We start from the raw sequence: 24424 nt of genomic DNA, 5'->3' as shown, positions 1-24424 counted from the left end.
CTCACTTTTTTCCTCCTAGAAAGTAAGGGGAAATGTCTGTGCGTGTTATGGAGCAAATGCCTGCGGGGGGGGGGGGGGAAATCTGCTGCAGTCGTGAGCAGAGGATCCATGGTTCCCCTTCCTTCCCTCCTCCGTGGTTACAAAGCATGGATCCACATGGATCCTCAGGATTTTTGCATTGGGCTACTCCAAACTCACTGTCAGATCACATGTCTGTGGCCACAGCATGAACCACAAAAATCATATATCCACAATTTTGTTTAGAATATTTTTTTTCTTGTTTTCCTCCTCTAAAAACTACGTGCGTGTTATGGTCTGGTGCGTGTTATAGAGCAAAAAATACGGTAATTTCTATGGCAACCAGTCACTTGTACTCTTTAGTCATGCAAAGAGATAACACAACAGCCTACAGCCAATAACTTGACAGAAAGACTGGCTTTACCTAAAAGAAAAGAAAGGGTGACAACTGGATAAAATTAAGGGTGAGGATTTGCTGAATATAATATCTGAAATGGGAATGCAGAAAGGGGAGGTATGAGGAGGTCGGGGAAGTAAGTTTTAAGAAAATAAGGTTTTGAAATTATACTTGTTTTTCTTTTTCTTTTTGTTTGTTTGCATTGTTGTGTCTGATAAAAATTGTAAAACTTCAATAAATATTTTATTTTAAAAAAAGGAAAGACTGGCTTTACCACTTTAGTAGAATCCCATCTTGTGGATACAAAACGACAAGCTTAGGGGTGATTTCAAATATCACATTCAAGCTAACACACACATACACACATCCTATAATAGTACCTTGCAATGGTGGCGTGTTTTCCTTTCTTTAAAGTTTTCATTGAATCGAAGCACAGGAAGTATAGTTATAATGGAATGGTTCTCCAAAGAAGGAAACTTCACTCTTAGCTTCACGTTTCCTAAATGGTTTCCCTGAGGAGTTTTTCCTTCCTTACGTCTTAGCAGCAGAGACACTGGTGTATTATGGGGAATGGAAGGAAGGAAGGAAGGAAGGAAGGAAGGAAGGAAGGAAGGAAGGAAGGGGGCATTGAAATGTGAGGAGTGCTTGGGAAAGAAAAATCGCAATAAGAAATGCAAAGCAAAACAATTTCTCTGTTTTCTAACTAGTTTTACAGCCCAGAGGCACAGAAGCATCTGAGAACAACCTCATGCAGAAGCAATTTAATACAATATGTGTGTTTGTTTGTTTGTTTTTCTTCCCTCCAGGTGGCTTCATCAGTTTTAATGGTTCCTGGCGTGTTCAGGGGATTCTGGCCATGTCCCGCTCCCTTGGAGATTACCCACTGAAAAATCTGAACGTTGTCATCCCTGACCCAGATATCCTAACCTTTGACCTGGACAAACTTCAGCCAGAATTCATGATCTTAGCATCTGATGGGCTGTGGGATGCTTTCAGCAACGAGGAGGCCGTACGGTTCATCAAAGAACGCTTGGATGAGCCACACTTTGGAGCCAAGAGTATAGTCCTGCAGTCATTTTACAGAGGCTGCCCTGACAACATAACAGTCATGGTGGTGAAGTTCAAGAGTAGCAGTAAAACAGAAGACCAGTGAAAAAATAATAATAATTCTCCTATCTTTCTGCCTCTCTCTCTCTCTCTCTCTCAGCGAACTCCTTCATCAAACCTTTACACTTCAACATGGTAGACAGCTGTAGCAAGTATATTAGCATTAAGACTGTACATCCAAAAAGAAAAGAGGAAAAAGAAATCACATTTTTTCCTTTCCTTTCTTTCTTTTTTTAAAAGCAGAGCTATGTGGCAAACGCATTTAAAACCATTGTGTGGGGGTTTAAAAAAAAAAAAAAGCTCATGCTTGCTTTCTTTTCTCCAGCTCTTTTAAGGATAAATTCTCCCATTCTCAAAGGCTAATCAACTCCTGCTTCGGCTATTTTGAACAGCTGTGATTTCTTAGTCATCTGCCCAGGAGCTCAACTTGGGAATGGCACGACCGGGGCAAGACAAGAATGGCTTGTGAGCAATTGATGGAAGCGACACAGGACTTTCACCATTGTAACTATCTCCACCCCGGCATGCGCTCTGTTTTAATGCTATTGCTCTCTGTCCCCAAGCCCTGCTAAACTGCAGAAGTAGGAGGGTGGGTAGCAAACAAATTTGTAACTGTTGATCTGTCTTTTCATAGGAGGAGGTGAAGGAGGGAGCCTGCTGGGCACACAACAGGCCACCCTTCTCCCTCATTTCATAGGTAAACATCCTTCCTGCCACATAAGTAAGGAGGAGCTCTGGAGCTTCTCCAGCTGTCTGTTTCTTCTGTCTGTGTGCATGCCTTTAATGGTGCTTTGCCTTGTTTTCAATTCCATCCAGCAGGTAGCTTTTGAGGTCCATGCTCCTTGGGAAAAATTGCACAAACAGCATTCATTGATTGTTGTAAGGGCTGGGGGTATGAAGATCCTGTGGAAGTCAGCTGAGTGTTTAGCACAGAATATTATTTTCATTCTGTTATCAACGTGTGTTCAGATACAAGGCAGGGTTGTTGATGAAGCGAACAAGCTGAAATGTGAACTTGCTGCCTAGTTCACACACATACGTGCACACACACGCACCACCACCAGCTTTTCAGTGGAATGGAAGCTTAATTCAAAAAAAGAAAGAAAAAAGATGGACAAGGGTAAAATAATTCTGGTGGCCTGGGTATTTAATTATGTAAATAATCAAAAGCCAGCCTAAGGAATCAAAAGTGTTGATTATGTATAGCTATATTTTGGAGCCTCTGAATATCATATGCTTTGCCATAGAAAATGGACCTTTCCAATCCCAGTATTGATTAATAATGTAGGTGTGACCTGGCTACTTAATCCCCCATAATGCTCATCACCTGATAGCTCCATGGTCGAGGAAATGGGCAGGTGGGCCAGGGGAGTGGTGCTGCCTTCATAAACGTCACCATAGCTTAACAAGAGACACTTTGTTGTTCAGCAGGGTTCTGATTCCGGGCTACCCATTGAACTGCTTTAAACGCACTTGGCGGTCAGTGAACTCCTGCCTGTTTCTGCTGGCTCTGATGTGCATGTGCAGAGCAAACTGTATGTTTCCGTGAGCTGAAGAAAGGTGGGTGGGTGCTACCCTGGTTCACCTGTGTAGCATTGCTGCCCTCTAAAAAAAAGGAAGGAAGGAAGGAAGGATGGACCATAGACATGTGGGCTGCTGGGTCTGGTTAGTAAGCTATAATTCAAAGCCATATGCATGCAAGGGATTCCCATTCTCTTCTATGAAGAGCGAAACTTGAGTACATATAGTGGAGAACGCCATGTTAGGAGCCATTTCGCTTCTGATGGAAGTGAAGGAGAAGGCCTCCATTCACATACTAGAGCATGGCCACTAGGTTCTAGTGAATGTGCATTAGTAGGTGGGCTATTGCTAGACTTTAGCACTTCTGGAAGTGCCATTTGCGCAGTCTCTCTCTCTTCATTTGCTATAGATCTGGAGAGCCTGTAGCTGTCCAGGTGTTGTTGAACTCAAATGCCCATCATGACCATGCTGGCCAGATGATGGGAGCTGGAAAGTAGTAACACCTGGAAGGTTATAGGTTCCTCCTCATCCCTCCCGGAGGTATACATAGGACAGATAACCCATGCCCCTCAATGGCAGCAAGGAAGGTGTCCTTTACTTTCCCTGAAACATAGGAGTGTCTTGCAAATAACACACCAAGGGATTAAGATACGCAAAGTGTGTATTTCACCCTTCTGGTCTCTTATTTCTTGCCCTTGTCTTCAATTATGGTATATTGTGTGCACTCTCAAAACAAATGAACTCCGGTGTCAGACCACTTGGGCAGGTAAATACAAACAAAGTCCTTATCCCTGCCCCTATCTTGCTGCCCTCCTATATTAATGTGGAATAATAGCTCCTTTAACTGAATGACTTAATGAATGGCTCCAATGCTTTTAGCAAAGTACAATTGACTCTTAATGCATTCTCCTTGCAATAAGAGATAGAGGCAGAGGGCTCTGGGGGTTAACAGCATGCATCAAATCAGTGCCCAAGGATACCAGCTCTGCCCAGGATCTTTTAGATTGGAACATAGGAGCTGCCTTAGACTTGAGTCAGACCATCAGTCCATGTAGCTCAGCACTGTCTGCACTAATCAGCAGCTGCTCTCCAGGGCTTTTTTCCCTGCTGTTCCTGGAGATGCAGGGAATTGGATCTGATGTTCTGCGTGAAAAGCCGTTGCTCTACTACTGAGCTTGAGTTCGGGGTGCCAGTCCACATGGTGATCAGGCCAGGATTTTGTTTTGGAGGATTAATTGGGCTGGCACATTTGTTGTAAGAGTAGATAAAGGATATAAGCAACCAGATTCAGTGGAGGTCATTGAAAGGGTTGGCCTCACATTTCTGTGGGAGCAGAATCAAAACTAGAAGTGCTATTCACTTCCTGCAAAGAACTGTTTTCAATAATCTCACTTAACCTTGGGCTAATCCTTATTCTATGCAGTGGCAAAAGAACGAGATGCTGTTGTAAAACATTGATAGATGTTGGCGAGGGACCATCCATAACCTCACTCTTTTAATGGCCTTTTTAACCTTCCCATTGTCACACTTGGCATCTTTTTCAGCCTTGGCCAATTCTTCCTTTGTTGTAATCCTTTGATGCATGGCATACTTCATGGGTGTTCTCTGCCTCTGCCAATATCTGCTGGCATCCCCTACCTGCCCCTTCCCTAACTGGAGATCACATTGGCTTTTGTGATCCATTGCTTTTCACAAGTGCAACTGACCATGGCATTGAAAACAGCTTTCCAAGGCCTGCCTTCCTAATAATAATATTTTTTACTATTTATACCCCACACATCTTATAGGGTTGCCCCAGCCACTCTGGTCAGCTTCCAACACATATAAAAACATAATAAAACATCATACATTCAGACGCCTTTAAAAAGTTGTATCGTTGTTTGTCTCCTTGACGTCTGATGGAAAGGCATTCCACAGGGTGGGTGCCACTGCCGAGAAGGCCCTGTGCCAGGTTCCCGGTAATTTCACTACTTGGTTTTATTTTCAAGAGGCACTTAAATCTTTTAGGCTCCTGTAATGCTGGCTTTCACTTAGTTGCTGTGTGAGGTAAGGTGAGTAAAAACTGTGATATGTGATACTCACTTGTTGCTTTGAAATAGGAAGAGGGGGCCCAGTTTAGTGATGTGGAAGCAGCTGGCAGTGTATTGCTATGGAAAACCCAAGTAGGTGCAGATTTGCTCAGCAGCCTTGATGTGAGTCCAGTAAGACTTCCATTCATAAGCAGGATAAAGGTACAATGAAAGTAGGGAGAGAGGGGGGTACAATTCAAAAATATATATATAATAAAAGTGGGAAAAAACATTAGTAAGAAACAAAACTAGTCAGTAGCCTACTACTTTAGGTGCAGCTGAATTCTTGGAACTGTGACATTTTAAAAATGTAGGAAATTTAGGTCATTGATACGAGCTTTACAAACCATTAAATGTATTAGAGGAAGAAATAACTGAACTGTATATCTCATCCCGATCTTGATTATTGATCAGAAAATTGAAGTATGTGGGATCTTTACAAAACTTGATAGCTAGCAGGTATTAATTTTTGTTACAAGTCCAGAAGATATTATACATAGCATAGATCAAAATGAGCAAGAGGAAATGGTGATTTATCATCAGTGTGTAAGATAATTGGGTTATCACGGAAACCTGCATGTTTGTTAATTTGCATTCTGTTCAAAGCCATTTTTTAAACATCTAAGGAGGGGAAAGCTCATTGTGAAAAGGCAATAGTCTGCAAACAATTACAGAACACAGGTTAGATTCAGTCAAGTGTTTAAAAAGGCCTCGTTTGCCCAGCCAGCTAGGCATAAAGAAAAATTGTCTCACACCGTATATTAGGAATTAATGGCTTCAAACGAATATTTATAGACTTGTTTACAGTTTTCTTCTTGTAGGAAAGGCTCCTACATAAGGAAATAAGCACCCAACAAGCATGGCTTAATGGGAGAGCAGAAATTGCTTGACTTGAGAAATAATACTTCTACAGAAACATGACTTGCATAACCACATCTGGAGAATTTGAAACTAATTCCTATCATATATGCAAGGACGTTTTGAGATAGTTCATTGCCACACACTCAATAATAGGAAAAATGCCTTCTTAGTTTTAAAAAAGAAAAGAGGGGAAATGGGACATGAGTTCAAAGAGTTATACCAGATTACTAAATGGTGCTTTTAGACCCAAGTTTACAACTCATACCTGTTACATGTGTCAGGAATTCGCTGCATTGACTTATTGAGAGCTATCTCAGTGATTTTCTAATTCCATTTTAGCGCAGTACAAACATAATAATCAACCATGGATCGTTGCCTTAACCCTAGTGAAGATCACAATCATACAGTGAAACCATGGTTTAGTTTGCTGAATGAAGCTCTGTTGTAAGATGAGATCTAAGGAGGCAGTATTGAAACCAGCAAGGATAACCTTGTTGTTATCTTGCAAGCAGAAAGGCTGAAGAGGCAAATAAGTTGCCTTAACCATGGTAACGACTTCTAGGGGAGCAGGCATTGTTTGGGACCCAAACAATGGGTCTTGTTTGGAAAGATTAGTGGAATTAGTATAACACAAGCCTAACCATTCTATGCCCACTGCACGTGTTAATATATAACCATGATTAGTGCCAACAATGACTTGTAAATCCTCTTCAGTTTATGTTTCCACTTCCTTATTATTCATCAGTCTAAATATAGTTTAGCTTTATGGCTATGTGGGACCTGAGAAAGCGAACAATGTTTTCATACTGAATTAAGAAACGGTAGGAAATATGACCATTTACAGTTGATGTGAAAATAATAAATGTGTTTGATGTGAAAATGGATTTAAATAGTGGGTTTGCACAGGGGTGAGATCTAGGAAACTACAAGTATTCTGTAAAGAGAAGTGCATCCAATTGTAGACTGGAATCATGCAAGGTATTTAACCAATCTAGTTTATTAGGAAAGAGGAATGCAGCTATGTGTATCTAAGCCTGTTGGGCATGCATTTCCCTGGGAATGACATGGTTTGGAAAATGGGTGGGGAAGCTCTGGCCCTCCGTATGTTGGACTGCAGCTCCTGTCAACTCAGACGGTTGGCCATGCTGATTGGGACTGATGGACGTCCCAACGTCTAGAGGACCACAGGTTCCCCAGCCTTGATTTAGAGCATTATGGTATATACAATGTGCACATCATTCCCTGGATTGTAGGGATAGTCCATCAGCATTTATTGTGTAATCACTGAAAGCATCTAGATCCGGAAATGTTCTTAAAAGTGGTGGCACAATATGTAGAAGACGGTACTTTGGGTGCACAACCTATAGAAACACAGATGTGATTCAGCCCCATTGAAATCTATGGTCATGATCAGCCAAAATGAAACTTTTTTTTTTATTAGCCGCATTGATTTTAATAGAGTTGAACATGTTTCATTTCTCCTTTTGAAATCAATGGGCTATTAAAGTGTTCACTTTGACTGGGATTTACAAGGTTAAAATCAGGGTGGCTCACATGGTAGTACAGTGGTACCTCGGGTTAAGAACTTAATTCGTTCTGGAGGGCTGTTCTTAACCTGAAACTGTTCTTAACCTGAAGCACCACTTTAGCTAATGGGGCCTCCCGCTGCCGCCGTGCCACCACTGCGCAATTTCTGTTCTCATCCTTAACCCAAGGTACTATTTCTGGGTTAGCAGAGTCTGTAACCTGAAGCGTCTGTAACCCGAGGTACCACTGTACATAGTTGCTTCAGTTATTGGTTCATGTGCACCTAGAAAGGGCATAGTGCAAGATGTAAAGTACAGTGGTACATATAATTATGGCTATAAATTTTGGATCTCTCTTTGTGGCAATTGCATGTACCAGTGCATGGTGTACTTCCTGTTTACCCTGTGCATACTCCATGCAGTCCTGGGTATTGCAGGGGGCTGGAGTAGATTACTCCTGGGGTACCTTCCAATTCTATGATTTCCCTAGACATGAGCGCATGGGTGCACATTCAGCATGGACAATGGGCTTCCAACATTTAGGGTGCAAAGCTGACCTAATGAGTTCCCATAGTCCCCCTCACATAACTTACATGATCCAACCAAAATTATTAGGGGTTCATAGGAGCCAACTCCTAGGGGCTGTGGAGGCTTCAGCCCCCGCAGTAAAACATTTGAGTAGGACCCCCCCCCCCAAAGTTGATGGGCATTGCCATTCAAATGGTGTGTGCACACCGCACCATATGATCGTTTATGTGGGGGTGGGGCATATCTGGGCCCCCACAATATTTTATTCATGTTGGCACCCCTGCTGCAGCTCTGGAATGTAAACCATCATTTGTGCCCTGTTCTGAAAGCTCAGCTAACCATAACTTGTGGTTCTGAGGCATTTTAGTGGATGCTTTTTTTTTTAATGACAAACATTTGCTCTGGTACTATAAGTGGATTTGTCTTTTGAAAGGCAGGTGTGTTTAAATTGTGGAACGAGATATTGAAAATGATTCCACAAAAACATTCATATGTGCATATATCTACACCCACCCACCCACCCTATAATTTATTTTAAGTAGCAGAGTCCATACGCATCTGCCCCAGCAGATTGCTATTAATGTGACATTGCAATTGCTGTAGAGTAATTGTTCTTCCATTCGAGATAAACATGTGGAGTAGAACATTTAAGACAATATAGAAATGCAGCAAGAAAGTAGGATCTAGATAGGACAAGACTGTAAAGTTTAGCTAATTTTTAAATTATTCAGTTGAAAACCTTCGAGTCGATTCAAAAGGTGATTTTAAAAACAGCCACCACCTTAGAAGAAGCATGTTCTTTCATGTAGAACAAAAGGCATCTGCGAAGGTAGACAGGTGTATTCATCATGTAGTATTGTTTAAAACATCATACTCTTGATTTCTTCACACAGCTGATTTTCTAGAATTTAAACTTGTTCTTAATATTCAGTAAAGCAATACTGTCACTTTAATTTCAGTGTGACTAAACAGGGGCATCAGCCCAACATGTTTTTAGCTTCCAGAATGCAACACTTCATTAAAAAATGAGTATCATGGCTGGGGAAAGTGGCTTTTGCTGGAGCCGCTTCTCTTAACGTTGTGGCCATATCTTAATTTTTCCAGCCATAAATGTGTCTGCCTTAAATAATTTCTCAGAAGAAATTGCTCCTAATTGCAGAGTATTGTTTAAAAGCAACATTAGCTGCTGCCAAGCCTCTCTCCGTAGTCCTAGGGTTACGTATGACCCAGTCACTCTTTAAGTAAGTAAAAGGTTCTGGCAGGTTTTCAGCGAAAAGTCTGGCACTTATCCACAATCAGAACAATTAATACTTAAAAGATACCCAGGCCAAAAGTAAACCTCTTTGCCCTGGCACTTCATAAAACCTAGCACTGCTGCAGTCTTAAATTATTTACTACGGCTGCAGTTTAAGTCACAGTCCCTACTCCCTTCTGGAAAAAAAATAATAATGGGTCTACACTAACTTGGACTCAGGAAAGGGTTGGTGAATAATGCACCACTAGATTCTCAGAGCCACTGAGGTGACTCACAAGCAAATGGAATGGGTGAGAGACATAGGAAGCTACCTTCTACTGAGTCAAGCCATTAGCCCATATTGTCTACACTGGCTGTCCGCAGCTTCCACAGGGTTTCCAACAAGGTATTTTCCTAGCCCTGTTTGGAGAGTCTGGGAATCGAACCCGAGACCTTCTGCATGTAAAGCAGATGCTTGACCAGTGAGCTACAGTCCTGGTGGACCAACTCATTCTCCATGCAGTAGGACCTAAGAGACCACTTACTCTGGTTTAACAGGAATGCTTCTCTCTCTGCAAGGCACCCTATCGGAACACGTTTCTTACATTGTTGAATTGAGAGCACAAGGGTGTTCGATGCCATTTTCGCCAAAGCCAATCAATAGGAGCTCAAGGCCTTTTTAATGTGAAATAAGGGAGCCAAATCTGGAAGAGCTACAGAGCTGCTTTCTACTTTGCTAATCTTTTGGCATCGGTTATTTTAAAAACACAGACGCATAACTGCATCATGAGATGTATGCAGATGTTAATGTAGGAAAGCACACTGTGCCCATCGGTTCTTCCAGATGAGGCTGAAGAGTTGTAAGCCAAGCCAGAGAACAGACACCTTTCTCGGCACATAGATGCTGTTGTCACATCACACTTGTGCACATCTTAAGGTAGACTTCAGAAAGAATTCTGGAGGCAATTCTTGCTGGTTTTAAAAACAAACCCAGTGCGGCATCTACAACTGCACACTGAAATCATGATTTGAACTCATTTTAACCTATCCAAACCCAGCACTTTTGACCATAATGCGCAAGAAAGGAAGGAACTGGTGAAACCTCATAATTCTTGGTACTAGTAGGTTTCTTTTGTACTTAATCTACATCTGTCTCTAAGAGACAATCTGAAACACGGTCAAACGAAATGTAAATATAACATTAGCTGTAGTATAACCTAAAAGTGGCTCTGTCACTTCTAGATGTGGGCAACCATTGTATCTTTCAGTGTGTGCGTTAGAAGTAGCTTCCCCCCCCCCTTCCTTTTAAATGTGTGAGGAATATATGTTTCATGCAACTGCAGATTCTATGTTAATGTCTACAGGAAGTGTAAACTACTGATTTGGGAGTGGGGGAAGGCTTTGGTTGTATGGTTAAAATAAAAAATAAAGGCTATAAAAGGAGCATATTTAAATAAATAACAAGCCTCTTTTCTCTTTTGGGTTATGGTGTCTTGCTGTTTCTTTTGATACACACACGTCCTCGTCCTATGCAGGAATAAACGATTATGATCCCTGCTTGAGTTCTGCATCAGGAAAGCAAACAGCCCACACCAGAAATGGTCATTCCCTCCAGCAGCAAACTGGATTGATCTCCTACCCTGGCCATTCCAGTTTGTCAGCAAAACTGAGCACCCCATGGAGAATACACTTCTACAACGTGGCTTCACAAAGTGGAATGAGCTATCTCTTCCAAGAAACATTTGCCTCAGAGGGTGGGGAGAGCAAGGAAACACACAAATAACACACATGAACACACACACAGAAAACAGAAGGGAAGTTACCTCAGCCTTAGCTAGGTAACAGCTCTGAAAGATGCGTGTGGATTATCCTCACACCGCCCAGGGATGGTGGGAAACAGGAAGGTGAGGAGGGAAATAGGGAAAGCAACAATTGGTATGCACTGCCCCCACACAAAGGATGGGGTGCGCAGAAAAAGGCAGTTGGCGAATGAGCCAGCACATAACCAAGGGAATCGGCGGAAAGGTCCAAGGAGACACACATGCACAAACTTGGGGTGTGCGGTGGAGAACTTCTCCAGCTAATCCGCTGCAAGATTATGTTGCAGTTCCCACTAGTCATGAGCTACGGCCATGTGCTTTTTTTCTGAAGTGACATTAAGTTGGAGGAGTTCCCTGTCCCTTCAAAAAAAGGAACAGCATCCTAAGCTAATGTCGCTAAGGACAGACAATTGGTTTTAAGAGTCGTAAGTGGAATTGCTGGGGCAACGATGAGGAACTTTTTTCAGCTCGAAGGACTGCATTCTTCCTGGGGAAACTTTCCAGGAGAGGTCACGAGCCACATAAGTTTATACCAAGTCCTAACACTAATAAATATCGCTCCAAAGGTAAAAATAAAATCAAGAACATCTTAATTAATGTGTTTATTTGAATACAGATTTTGAGGGGATCCTGGAGGGTGGGAACAGCTAGCAGCCAAAGAATGCAGTGGTTAAAAGTGTCTGAGTCAGGTCCTTGCAAGGCGGTGGGTTGCGGGAGGACAGGAGTGGCAGAGGAATAACACAGAGGAGGCAAAGGAACCAGGATAGTTTGGGCGCAAGAAGAGAGATGGAAGTTGAGAGATGAAGCAAGCTACAAAGGGAGTGGGTGCTGTGTCAGAAAGGGTGCAATGGGATAGCAGGAGCGGGAGCTGTTAGTCCTAGAAGTGAGCAGGAAAGCAGGAGAGAGATGAAAAGGCAGGAAGGGGAGGGATCTATAGAAAGTGAGACGAGAGGAAGCCACTGGGGAGCAGGGAGACACATAAGTGACTGGGAAAGAGTAAGAGGGGAGAAAAGACAGGAGAGAAAATTGTATGCAAAACGAAAACAGACTGGAGTCCAGTAATGAAAGGTGATTAACCTACCTCTTTGTGTATGATCCCGCCCATTTGGGATCTCCTGAGAATGCAAGACCAGTTGGAGTTCTGAAGACGACCCACCCCCCATGACCGGAGGCAAGGGCAGAGCCAACATACATTTTTATTTCACTTTCCCGTTATTCAAAATCCACAAAGGAGTGATATAATATAAAAACAATACAGCAGCAACATTATAAGAACTATAGAAAACAAAACATAACCCTAAGAACAACAGCTAAATGACCTATCACATGACATTTGAAGCCACTGGTTTGCAGCTTGGGAAGAGTTTTGGACCACGCCGTAGTTGGATATCTATAAGCGTTTTACCAAAACACACAGGAGGAACAACTTTTTCCAGATTGAGCAGAGGATTCCGGAATGGTTCAGTGGGCATTTACTTATTTAGTTCTGGCTCTCAGTGCATTTTTAAATCACTGCTGCTCTCAAAGGAATGGCAGTGGTTCGGCTACTGTGCTGTTTTGCATTTTAGATGCTTGTGCAGATTAAGAGCAGAAAGGCAGTGTGTAAATTATAGAAATAAATGAATCTTATCCCAAATGTGCCTTGAAGCAGTGAAGCGTCGACAATGGCATTCCTAGGATCCCTTGGCAAGAAGCTGTATCGGCATGCGCCCCCAATCACGTTACCACAATTGCCACATTAGAAATCGCTCCATTCTACTTGTCTCAATAAGCATCTGGAATAAGGGTAAGGGGGGGGGGACGCACACCTTTGTACTGTGATGTGAGAAGGACAGGAAGTTTCACCAGCGAGAGTCAAGTATCTCCAATGCCTAGGTACGCCTCTGAGTGTTGACCTATTGTCTGAGGTTCCCTTTAATGAGGGAATCAAGTGAGTTTCCCATGGATGGAAGTTCCGTGATTTGAAAGCTATCAGACCACCAGTAAAAACTTATTAAAATAAAAAAGTACTGCAGTAAACCTAAACAAGAGGTTTAGATATGTCAAGATATGACCGGCAGTGGATAACTATCTAGCCACTGTTATATTTCAGTGCTTTTCACTTCTCTGGAGCTGTAATACATACCTCCCCTAAATTTATTTAAAGGAGGAACAGAATGCACAAACCCATTTGCAGAAAGTGTATCTTTCATTATGTGGTAACAGGCTATCACACTGACCACGTTTGCACACCACGCACCCAGTTCAAACCATGGTTTAGCACCAAAACAATGGCTCGCGAGGAGGAGGCCATAGGCATTTTTGTTCCTCCCTGTGCTTTTTAGGACAGCGCAAAATGGCAGTGGAGCCATGGATTGGTTTAGCATGTTGCCTGAACCTGGTTAGGTTCCTCCCTCCTTAACAACCATCTATGGTTACAGGTCACGACTGAAAGACCTTAACCATGATCCCTGGTTTGGATGACACGCTGAGCCAAAGCACGTCCTGCGGTGAGCTAAGAGGTCCAGGGAGGAGGAAAACGAGTGCGACTTCCTCACTGGCAACCAGCATGTTCATGGAGTCATGGTATGCCCTGCTCTGGCTTACTGTGGTGCACAAAGCAGGCCTCTGTCAGTATTGCACTAAGCACAACTACTCAACTAATATTTACATTTCTGAAAGTGACCTTCAAATGTTATGGACTCCCATCAGCCATAGCCAGCATGGCCGGTGGGCACAGATGGTTCGAGCTATGAGCGCAACAACCTCTAGAGCGCACCAGGTTGGGAGAGGCTGTGCAAAGGACATTCCTGCTGAATCACCCAAATGTCTTGCCTCCCCCTTCTAACGGTGGCTAGAAGCAGAAGCAGAAGGTCAGAACATTGCAACTATAATGGGCCCCGCTGAGTGTCCGATATGTGCATGTCCACTGGTGCATAAGACTTTCCTTATAATCATTTCCTAGCTTCACAAAAGTCCTCACAAATTTATGTCGTATAAACTGCAGAAGCTGCGAGAGCATCAAATACCTCAACCTCTAAAAGCAGCGTTTCCCAAACTTGGGTCTCCAGCTGTTGTTGGACTACAACTCCCATCATCCCTAGCTAGCAAGGACCAGTGACTGGGGATAATGGGAGTTGTAGTCCAACAAACAGCTAGAGAACCACATTTGGGAAAAGACATTTTGTAGACTTGGAAGGTGCTTACAGATTTTGTTCCTGGCTCTTGACAGTAGTTCTTGGTTCGGGGGGGGGACGACACACAGCCTAAAATCTGCCCACCCCTGCTCTGCTGGGGAGCAAACAGGCTTAAAGTAACAGGGTTTTAAAACAGGATGGAATCACTGGCACAGAAGTGAAGTCTCTCTTGTTATTTCCTGCCAGAAGGAAACCATTTCCTGGGGCGATACACCATGTACGGCAATCAAGTGCTTGAACTTGCAAACATCAAAGCCAATTTTGTACAAGTAGAAGAGTTCTTTATCTTCTGCAATGGAGATGTTCACACCAAGTATATTTAAACAGATCCCAACATAGACATCTTCAAACTTAATAGGCTTAACATGACCCATCATTTTATAAACCTTTGCAGCCAGTCTGGTGTCGAAGACATAACCAAGTCCACTGAGGTATGGAGGATACCTCCTAAAGGGATATTCCGTGTAAGAAATATAGGTTTTCTTATAAAATCCTCTGTAAGAGAAGCTATTCACTAAAGGGTAGCCGGTAATGAAGTTTTCCGAGGCATTCAAATTCAGAAGGAATTTCACTAAGTTGCCCGTGTTGATGAAAACGTCTGAATCTGCCTTCATAACGTATTTAGCACTGGAACAAAACTCAGTCACCCATCTGAAAGCCATGATGGTTTTCAAGGAAAGGTTGTTGTAAGTGTCAAGGAAGTCTTGCTGGATGATGTCACCATAAAGAATGCTTTCATCTTCTATAGATAAGCTTGCAAAGTCGTCGCTTTCTGCTCCTTTGCCCAACAGAAACAGCGTCAACACCTGGTTCCCCCACCAGGATCTTTGAGACCCCCAGGTTACTCGAATGGCCTGCCTTACCCGCACATCCGTAGGCCGTGACGTCACCAAGATGACGAGGAACGGATTGTTGTCTTCACATTTCGATCGCTCGCGTAGCGTAAAGAGGAAGTCCTGCTTATGGATGGGCTCGTAGTCATAAAAATACATCCAGTTGTTATATTCCACCACATTGTTGGAGGGGACGACCATGTACCATGCTGTGAATATGACTGAGGCAAGGGACAGACCAAAAAAAACTTTTCTCAAGGATAGCAAAGGCATCGGTCCTTGAATCTGAAGAAAGAGAATCGGGAGTTTTTGATTGCGTTTCCAAAGGATTGTTGAGCTATGGAGAGAAGAGCTGGGCAATAAACACTTTGCTGAAAAAGAAAAACCAGTGAAGAAGAAAATTACTACGTGGAGAACACAGGCGTTCGCATTCTGTATACCTGAACCTTCATACCAGAAGTGATGCTATCAAAGGAAAACAGTTGCTCTCCATTTGTTTTATGGCTTATTAGGAATGCACAAAAATTGCAACTTGGGCAAGTTCACATGTCTTTTGATGAGTGTGGTCCATGTAAGTGGTGAGGCCCGGCATAAGCACATTTATCCTGCTGCACATAAAACAAATGCATACATCATCTCAAGATTCAATAATAAAATTCTGGGACTATAAATGTATCTACAGTGACTGAGCATATGATGTCTCCGTCTTTATCGACTTTCAGGAGAAATGTTAAAACATTCCTGTTTTAAAATTTAAATACCCAGGCCTTTGATGGCTGAAATATACAGTGGTACCTCGGGTTACAGACGCTTCAGGTTACAGACGCTTCAGGTTACAGACTCCGTTAACCTGAAGTAGTACCTCGGGTTAAGAACTTTACCTCAGGATGAGAACAGAAATCGTGCGGCGGCCCCATTAGCTAATGTGGTATCTCAGGTTAAGAACAGTTTCAGGTTAAGAACATACCTCTGGAACGAATTAAGTTCTTAACCCGAGGTACCACTGTACTGGCCACAGCAGCCTTGGAATTAGTGAGAGTGCATGATGGTTTTTAGATATGCTAAACACTTCTAATTGTCTTTAAATGTTTGAGATATGCTTTTATTTCATTTTAAATTGTATTGTTTTAAAACTTTGATGTTTGCTGCCCTGCAGATCAAAATAGAATCTTAAGAGTTGGAAGGGACCCCAGGGTCATCTAGTCCAACCCCCCTGCAATGCAGAAATCTCAACTAAAGTATCAGATGACCATTCAACCTCTGCTTAAAAACCTCCAAGGAAGAAGAGTCCACAACCCACTGTCGAACAGCTCTTACTGTCAGAAAGTTTTTTCCTGTATGTTTAGTCGGAATCTCCTTTCTTGTAACTTGAAGTCACTGGTTCGAGTCCTAACCTCCAGAGCAGGAGAAAACAAGCTTGTTCTGTCTTCAGTGTGACAGCCCTTGTGAAATAAAGCTCCTCTTCAGCTCATTTTGCACAATATGGCTTTTTGCCTGGGTCTGCGTGCCTTATTTTCCATTTCAAAAGTGTTAACTCATTGGAGCTGATGCTTATTGGGACAAAAGTGTGAATTCCTTTTTCAAAAAAAAAACCACAACCCACAGTAGTTCAAATGCTTTTCCATAAAAACACACAAACAATTTTTACGTGAGATAATTAGCTCTAAAGTCTGTGAGAGCAAGAAGATTCCTCGCCCCCCTCCTTTGGCCACTAGAGGGAACTCTTATTAGCTGAGGTACACCACAGAGACAAATAAACGCAGAAAGCAGAACTAAATATGTTGTTCACTGCTTAACATGTGCAGTGGAGCAGGGATGAAAAGGATTTCTTGCAAATTCAAGATTTCAATATATTTAGGGATGTCTTGAGAAACTGAAGAGGGGCACTCACTGGTTGCTCAACCTCTACCAAGGAGTTAGTGCCTTGGCTCCAAGAAGAGGGAAAGTGTAGCTGTGTGAAGGGAACAGGAGTCTCCTAAAACTCTCACGGCCTTAACAGACTACAGCTCCATTATCTCTCTCTCTCTCTCTTCCCTTCTTTTCTCTGAATGCCTAGTTTCATGCACAAGGCGCAACATGGCATCATTATACACTGTGTATTTATCTGTCCAACCACCAGCAGCCAGTAACAGGAGGCAGCGTTGGTACGGCTTCATGACACAATGTGCTGTAATCTAGCAATGCGAAACAACAAGGGGAAGAGATGAAAACTACAGAGCTGCAACAACTCCGTAACATCTAGTCATAGGATCAAAGATTTGTAGAACTGGGAGGATTAGCTAGTAAAAAAACCCAAAACCCTGCAATGCAGGAATATGCAGCTGTCACATACAAGGACCGAACCAGCAACCTTGGCATTATTACATCGTGCTCTAACTAACTGAGCTAGTCTTGCCCTAAGAAACTGAAGTTCTTCCTGACATCCTATGCCCTTTTAAAATGTGGGGGTTGGGAGGGGGTATTGGGTTGTTTTTATTTTGATTGTGTATTTTGTGGTTTTATATTTTGATTTTATTCTGTGAACTGCCCTGAGACCTCCAGGTATAATATATAATAATAATAATAATAATAATAATAATAATAATAATAATAATAATAAAATGGCAGGGGGGATAGGAGTTGTGGTATGGCAACGTCTGGAGGGCCCCATGTTCCTCATCCCTGGTGCAAGCAGCCCTGGGTCTCCAGCTGCTTTTTTTGGACTACAACTCCCAACATCCCTAGCTAGCAGGACCAGGGATGATGGGAACTGTAGTCCAAAAACAGCTGAAGACCCAAGTCTGGGAAACACTGATCTAGATGGGCAAACTGCCTGACTCTCATTAAAGCAGCCTCCTATGTTCCTGTGTATAATCTGCCTTACAGAGCTGTGGGATTACTACACAAACATTACAAAGTGAACAGATGCTACTGCTGGCGAATGGAACATGTGAACAGTCTTTGTGGCTGGTTGCAATACTGCGCTGGGATCAATGTTTCACTGGTCCTTTGTTCCAGTCATGTACAATCATACTTGAAGAACAAGAGAATGATGGGCGATGAAAATTCTTTGGATTTTTTGGGGGCGGGGGGGGGGGAACCTTCCACGTCTACAATCTTAAAGTGGTTATAACCCCACTGAATTCCATACCAGGCATTAAAGGCATTTAGCTGGGCGAAATCTGAAGTAAATGAATACAGAGTGGCATTTTAAATTCACAATGTGGTGTACAAATCAAAGATTGGACAAAGTCAAGAAAAGAGCAAATTTACAGTTGTTTTAGTGGAATGTTTTGTGTCTCTCCCCCAAACTCCAATTCAAAATTTTCAGCTCTCAATCCAAAATTTTCACCTCTCTCTCTCTCTTTCAGGTATGAGGTTTTTATTAAAGTTTTTCAGAATACAGTGGTACCTCGGGTTAAGTACTTAATCTGTACGTTCCGGAGGTCCGTTTTTAACCTGAAACTGTTCTTAACCTGAAGCACCACTTTAGCTAATGGGGCCTCCTGCTGCTGCGCCGCCGGAGCACGATTTCTGTTCTCATCCTGAAGCAAAGTTCTTAACCCAAGGTAATATTTCTGGGTTAACGGAGTCTGTAACCTGAAGCGTATGTAACCTGAGGTACCACTTTACAATAAAATAGCAGCTACAAAAAATACGAACAGAATAAGTAGGATATGGAGTCCTCTCTTAAAAAATAATTCTTAACACCCACAGACTAAAGTCACTCATCCCAACGCTCACCTTTCTCCTCACAGCTTCTCACTCTGGGAGAATGACATTTCTCTGTCTCTCACCCAGGGTTCTCCATCAACCATCTACAACCCCCACTTTCTACTCTCTCTTTTTTGAAAAACATGAATATTATTTGGCAATCAGTTTGCAGGCATTCACGCTTCACATCCTATGCCTCTCTCAGAAAGTAAAACAACCACCAGCACTGCCTACTTTCAGAAGAAGGAATTTGCTGCCCTCTGCTGAAGTTACACTAAACTGTAGGGAAGCAGCCGCAGTTCTAAAATCAGAGAGTTGTTTTACAAGGTTCTTGAGTCAACCATTCCCTCCCTGATGTTCAGGCTTTCAGTGCTAGTGCTTACATAGGCAAATGAACATCCCCTGAGGGAAACAGCAGGTTTGTAGGAGTACAAAAGAAGGGTTAGGGAGTAGTGGTACCTCGGGTTAAGAACTTAATTCGTTCTGGAGGTATGTTCTTAACCTGAAACTGTTCTTAACCTGAGGTACCACTTTAGCTAATGGGGCCTCCCGCCGCCACCGCACGATTTTTGTTCTCATCCTGAGGTAAAGTTCTTAACCCAAGGTACTACCGGGTTAGCAGAGTCTGTAACCTGAAGCGTATGTAACTTGAAGCGTATGTAACCTGGGGTACCACTGTACAAAGAAGAGTTAGGGTGACCAAAACAAAAACTCTTTAAGGGGAAACCCCAAAAATGCCCCACTGAGGGTCACAAAACACTGCTTTTTGCAGGTGTATGGGGGCGGGGAATGCACAACTAGATATGGGAGGAATGGCGTTCAGGGAGTGAAGCACTCCACACTGCAACGTTTTGTTGCCGATTCAACTTGTTTTTAACTACGGCTGCGTACACATTACCAACTTAAAACACGGTAAGGTAGTTCTCCCCCGCTGTGTTTCAATTCACATGTGGCTTCTCTTCTCAAATCAGAGCAAAGCTGTTTTGAGGAGAAATACCTCAAAAAGCAGTATTTCTTAAGAAAATACAGGATAGTTGTAGACTGTGGCTAATATCATGTGCGCATGGCTTAACAAACCAGTGGTGGGAGCACTCTTGATGCAGGGGGGAAAATCACAGAATTTTTAAATTTGCAGTAGTTATTCCTGCCCTTGATCAGTGGCGTAGTGTGGGGGGTGCAGGGGGGGCCGGCCGCACCGGGCGCAACATCTGGGGGTTAGGGTTAGGGGGCGCAAATCCACGGGTTAGGGGGCGCAAATTACTTGCCTTGCCCCGGGTGCTGACAACCCACGCTACGCCACTGCCCTTGATGGGTACACAGCTTGGGGGTTCATTTGGATCCAATGCTGTTGGTTGAGGCTCAGGTGTCCTCAGTGGCACAGAATGCCTTCCATCAGCTTTAGCTGGGGGTCCAGCCACGCCCCTATCTGGACATGGATAGCCTAACTTCTATCATCTACACTCTGGTAATCTCTATGTCAGATTACTACAATGCATTACATGTGGGGCTGCCTCTGAAGACAGTTTGGAAACTTCAGCTGGTGCAGAATTCAGTGGCCAAGTTGCTCACTAGGGCAAGAAGCTCCTTGAGCATATAATGCCAATCTTGGCCTGACTGCTTGGCTGCCAATTAATTTATGGGCCCAATTCAAAGTGCTGGTTTTGACCTATAATGCCTTAAATGGCTCAGGACCGCAATAAGGATCATTTCTCGCTGAATATAAACCGAGCCAGACCCTGCGATCTTCATCTGAGGCCCTTCTTCGTGTGCTTCTTCGACAAGAAGTCTGGAGGGCGGCAACAAAATGTTAGCTTTTGCTTCTGTTTATTTATCCTCCTCATTGTTGGAGACTTGTTTGTAGTTCTCTTTGCTGGTTGAATCTATTTGCCTTAGGAGCAGCAGCCTCAGAGGCCTCCCATCAAGTTCCAGCAGGCTGGAAAGAACTTTTTCAGTTCTGGCCCCATATCTCTGGAACTCTCTATTGAAGGAAATGTGCATGGTGGCCCCCCACTTTCGCTAGCTCTTAAAAAGGACTTTTAAACTGGTTTGGTTTCAATTTGCATTTTACTAAAAAGTGTTGTGCTAGTTTTTAAATTGCAGCTGTTTTAGCTTCCTAATTGATTTTTTAATATGCATTTTTAAAAAGTTGTTTTATATTGTTTTCATTATGTTTTGTCAGCTGCCTTTAGAGAGCTCCCCCCCCCCAAAAAAAGGCAGCATATACATTCCTTAATAAAACTTGAATCTGCATAACTGCACTCATCCCTTTATTCTTTCCTCTCCATTCCCTTCTCCTGCTCTCTCCCACAGTTAGACATTAGACTGTAAGCTCCCTGGGGATAGGACCTCTTTTTCTTTTCTTATATTACTCTGAACATGGAAAAAGATGCACAGCAGATGCCTAGTTTTGAAAATATGGTAAGTTTCTTTCTAAAGTTTCCCTCTTCCCTCAGCATACGAAAAATACCACACTTTTGGTAAGTTTAAAAATTGTTTACTTACCAATGCTTCAAAGGTCATATTCATGTGCTTCACAAAATTGCACAGGCAGTAAACCTTGGCTTAGCTACAAAGCAGGGTAGGTTCCTAAATTATTGGTATAGGAACTCAAGAGAGGCTGGCGGGAGCCATGTGGTCTAAGCTGGAGCAACCAGTTCAAACCTCTTCACACATTGAACTTCTTAGGTAGACTGCGGGGGAACATAGGCTTGATTACCTATTTCCTCCCAAGATAAGGAGAGTGCCTGGTAGGACAGCTTACTCTATGGCAGGCATAGGCAAACTCCAGCCCTCCAGATGTTTAAAACTACAATTCCCATCATCCCTGACCACTAGTCCTATTAGCTAGGGATGGTGGGAATTGTAGTCCCAAACATCTGGAGGGCCGGAGTTTGCCTATGCCTGCTCTATGGTATTAACCCCTTCATGCAATAATGAGACTCAACCAACAGGTTATATGAGGCTGGTTATCCCACAAAGAGAAGACCAAGAAGATTCACTGAAGTCTGAAAAAAGGATTTCAACTGGCAGAAGAGCAAAATCTAAAGAAGCAACATGTGTCTCCAGCACTCACCTTTTTTCTATTTGTGCTTGTTACAGAATCCTTAGTCTGAGTCCTTGGTGTGTGGGTGTGAATTAACGACTAGTTGCTTCATCACATGCATCCAAAGTGGTTACCGTATTTTTCGTTCTATAGGACGCACATTTTCCCCTCCAAAAATTAAGGGGAAATGTGTGTGCGTCCTATAGAGCGAATGCAGGCTGCGCCGCTAAGCCCAAAGCCAGAACAGGAATACGGAGCACTGCGGAGCGCTCCGTCTCGCTGCTCTAGCTTGGGGATTGCTGCGCGCAAACCTCTCCAGGACAGTGGGGTGCCTTCACCTCACTGTCCTGCAGAAGCTAGCAAGGCTGTTCCCAAGCCAGAACAGCGGGACGGAGGGCTCCGTCTCGCTGCTCTAGCTTGGGGACGGTTGCGCGCAAACCTCTGCAGGGCAGCGGGGCGCCGCGCTCCAAAGGCTTCAGGGATCTTTGAGGCTGGCGGTGGGGGAAAGCAGCGCTTCGCCCCACCGCCAGCCCCACAAGCTCTGGTGAATGTACCTTGAACGCACCTTGTTTTAGAGGGGGAGAACAAGGGGGGAAAAAAATTCCCTGTTCTCCCCCTCCTATGGTCCGGTGCGTCCTATGGTCCGGTGCGTCCAATGGAGCGAAAAATACGGTAATTTAGAATGAGTCACGCTAAGCTTTTTCCCAAAGCACAGGCTATAGAACCTGAACCAACTGCATTGTTAGGACTATAATGAATGACATCTGAATCTATTATCTCTCCCTGGCATGAGAGGAAATGTGATCCTTGGGCATGGAGAAAACTAGACAGCAGCAAAAGCTTTGCACTGTTTTCCACACCACACCATCTAAGATTTCATCCCTGCCAAGTTAAAGTGCTGGAATGACTCATGAAATAACTGAAGGCAGGACAGCACACCTTAAAATAGGTGGGTGTTTCTTATCAAACTAAGAAAAAGTAGACAGCACAGTGACTTCCTTCTGGATGGGACTGATGACACTGGAGTCCATCAAGAAGTAATTGGACTACTCCCATCATCCCTGACCCTTGGGCGTGCTGGCTGGGGCTGAGGAGAGTTGCAGTCCACCATCTGGAGGCCAACAGATCCCCATTCCTGCACTACACTATTCCTGCAGAAATAGAGCCAGCACAGCTTGACTATCTGGAGCATTGCACCACAGTTCAGATCCTGAAATCTAATACAGTACAGTATCTGCAAATGCTTTCCAAGATGGGGAACGTTTTGTTCCGATTTAGGTTGGTGTAGGCGGTTTTCCCACACAGGGTGCCAATCGAGCGGAGGGGGTGCAAAATAGAGAAGGCCCATTATTGAGAAGATCCATTTTGCCACTCAGAGAGCCCCATATTGTGAAATATTGCCAAAGGTTTTGTGTGGATGTTGTACTGTTTGTTTGTTTGTTTGTTTACCATTTTAAGAGGCAGCTTGACCTCAGTACTATATACTGTACACACTTTCAGTTTCAAACTCTATTTGCATACTCATCCCGACCCTTAACCATTTTGAGCCACTTCCCATCTTCCACTGATGAGCCATCCCTTCCTTATCTCCCTCCACGTGGCCATCTGTCATGGAGGCGTCCGATGAGAATCCTGCATTGCACGTGGTTGGACGGTCGCCCTACAAATCTACAAACCCACAGACTGCAGCGCAGCCCCGTCCATCCTCCGGGGGCTCTCCTTGTCCCGATTTTTCCTCTTATCTGCGCAGGGCAGATCGTAGGGCGTGGCTGAGCTTTGGTGACCGCGGATCACCAACCCACTCCTGCAAATGCTTGTTTAATGAACTTCTTATGCTCTGGAAATCCATCACCTTGCCTCCCAGTGCCACTCGATGTTCCCCTGTCTATAAATCTGACTGGTAGTCTGCCGCTCACCCAGGCATCCGACGGTGCGTACACAAAATCCCGTTATGTCTTTAAGGCGCTGCCGCAAGACTCCCCCTGTTGTTTCGATGCTTGTTTAGGTTTCAGAGAGCGGGAGCCAAAGGCAAGGACCCTTGTCCTTGTTTCCAATCGCTCGGGATAACAGAAAAATGCGGATTTCATGAGCTACCCTACCCCCACCCCGAAAGACGATTGGAAGCAGCATAAAACGCCCTCCCCCATCTTTCCCCCACCCACGTCTCCTTTCTTACCGCCAACCTCTCCGAAAGTTCCGCCGGCTCGCTTCTGCTTTCCGGGCCCGGATCCCGCTCACTCCAGCCGGTCTGCAGCAAAACCCAGATGGCAATCGCGCCTCCTTTCCGGCCGGCGATGGCTTCCCGGAGAAAGAAGAAAGAGACGCAAGCGAGTCAGACATGTGCAAGTTCCCGGCGAGCGACCCCTGTGCTTGCAGGCCGGATTTCCTGATCGCTTTGCACTGCTTCGCGTAGCAGCCGCAGTTTCTCGGCAAGTGAATCGGGGAAAGTTTCTTTGTTTTGGTTGTTTTTTAAAGGGGAAAGGCAGAAGTTCGTGATCGTTCAAACTCGTGCTTTCTTTCGTAGGCAATGGAAAGTGGAGACGGGGTGGGGGTGGGGTGGCGGAATCAAATGCAATCGCTGTGCGACTCTTTAAAAAA

The 24424-nt window shown here is 43.8% G+C and overlaps 2 protein-coding genes and 1 long non-coding RNA gene across 8 annotated transcripts in view; 1 reads left to right on the top strand and 2 right to left on the bottom strand.

Annotated features, from left to right (window-relative positions):
- PPM1L (protein phosphatase, Mg2+/Mn2+ dependent 1L) overlaps positions 1 to 10719 on the top strand; it is a 180619-nt gene extending 169900 nt beyond the window's left edge. For both annotated transcript variants that reach the window (XM_083504507.1, XM_083504508.1), the window contains exon 5: positions 1222 to 10719. In XM_083504507.1, the coding sequence (XP_083360633.1) occupies positions 1222 to 1568 (347 nt within the window). In that variant the 3' untranslated portion in view covers positions 1569 to 10719. The remainder of the gene's footprint in view (positions 1 to 1221) is intronic.
- Positions 1 to 24424, bottom strand: part of LOC310707486 — a 54718-nt gene that overhangs the window by 15163 nt on the left and 15131 nt on the right. The gene's annotated exons all lie outside the window — the stretch shown is intronic.
- The window catches only part of B3GALNT1 (beta-1,3-N-acetylgalactosaminyltransferase 1 (Globoside blood group)), a 28191-nt gene continuing 16026 nt past the window's right edge, over positions 12260 to 24424 (bottom strand). The window contains exons 2-4 of one of the 5 annotated variants that reach the window (XR_014526447.1): positions 24003 to 24251; positions 14210 to 15427; positions 12260 to 14131 (exon numbers count right to left, since the gene is read on the bottom strand). Coding sequence is in view for 4 of the 5 variants with exons in the window: in XM_083504468.1 (XP_083360594.1) it covers positions 14401 to 15427; positions 24003 to 24166 (1191 nt within the window). In the remaining variant the exon portion in view is untranslated. Of the gene's footprint in view, positions 15462 to 23502; positions 23546 to 23742; positions 23766 to 24002; positions 24252 to 24424 lie in introns of those variants that run through there. The other 4 variants (XM_083504468.1, XM_083504471.1, XM_083504470.1 and 1 more) reach the window with 4 other exon arrangements.

This window comes from Podarcis liolepis, assembly GCF_965112155.1.
Source record: "Podarcis liolepis genome assembly, chromosome: 5".
NCBI classification, from domain to species: domain Eukaryota; kingdom Metazoa; phylum Chordata; class Lepidosauria; order Squamata; family Lacertidae; genus Podarcis; species Podarcis liolepis.
This window is presented reverse-complemented; position numbering and strand designations above follow the sequence as displayed.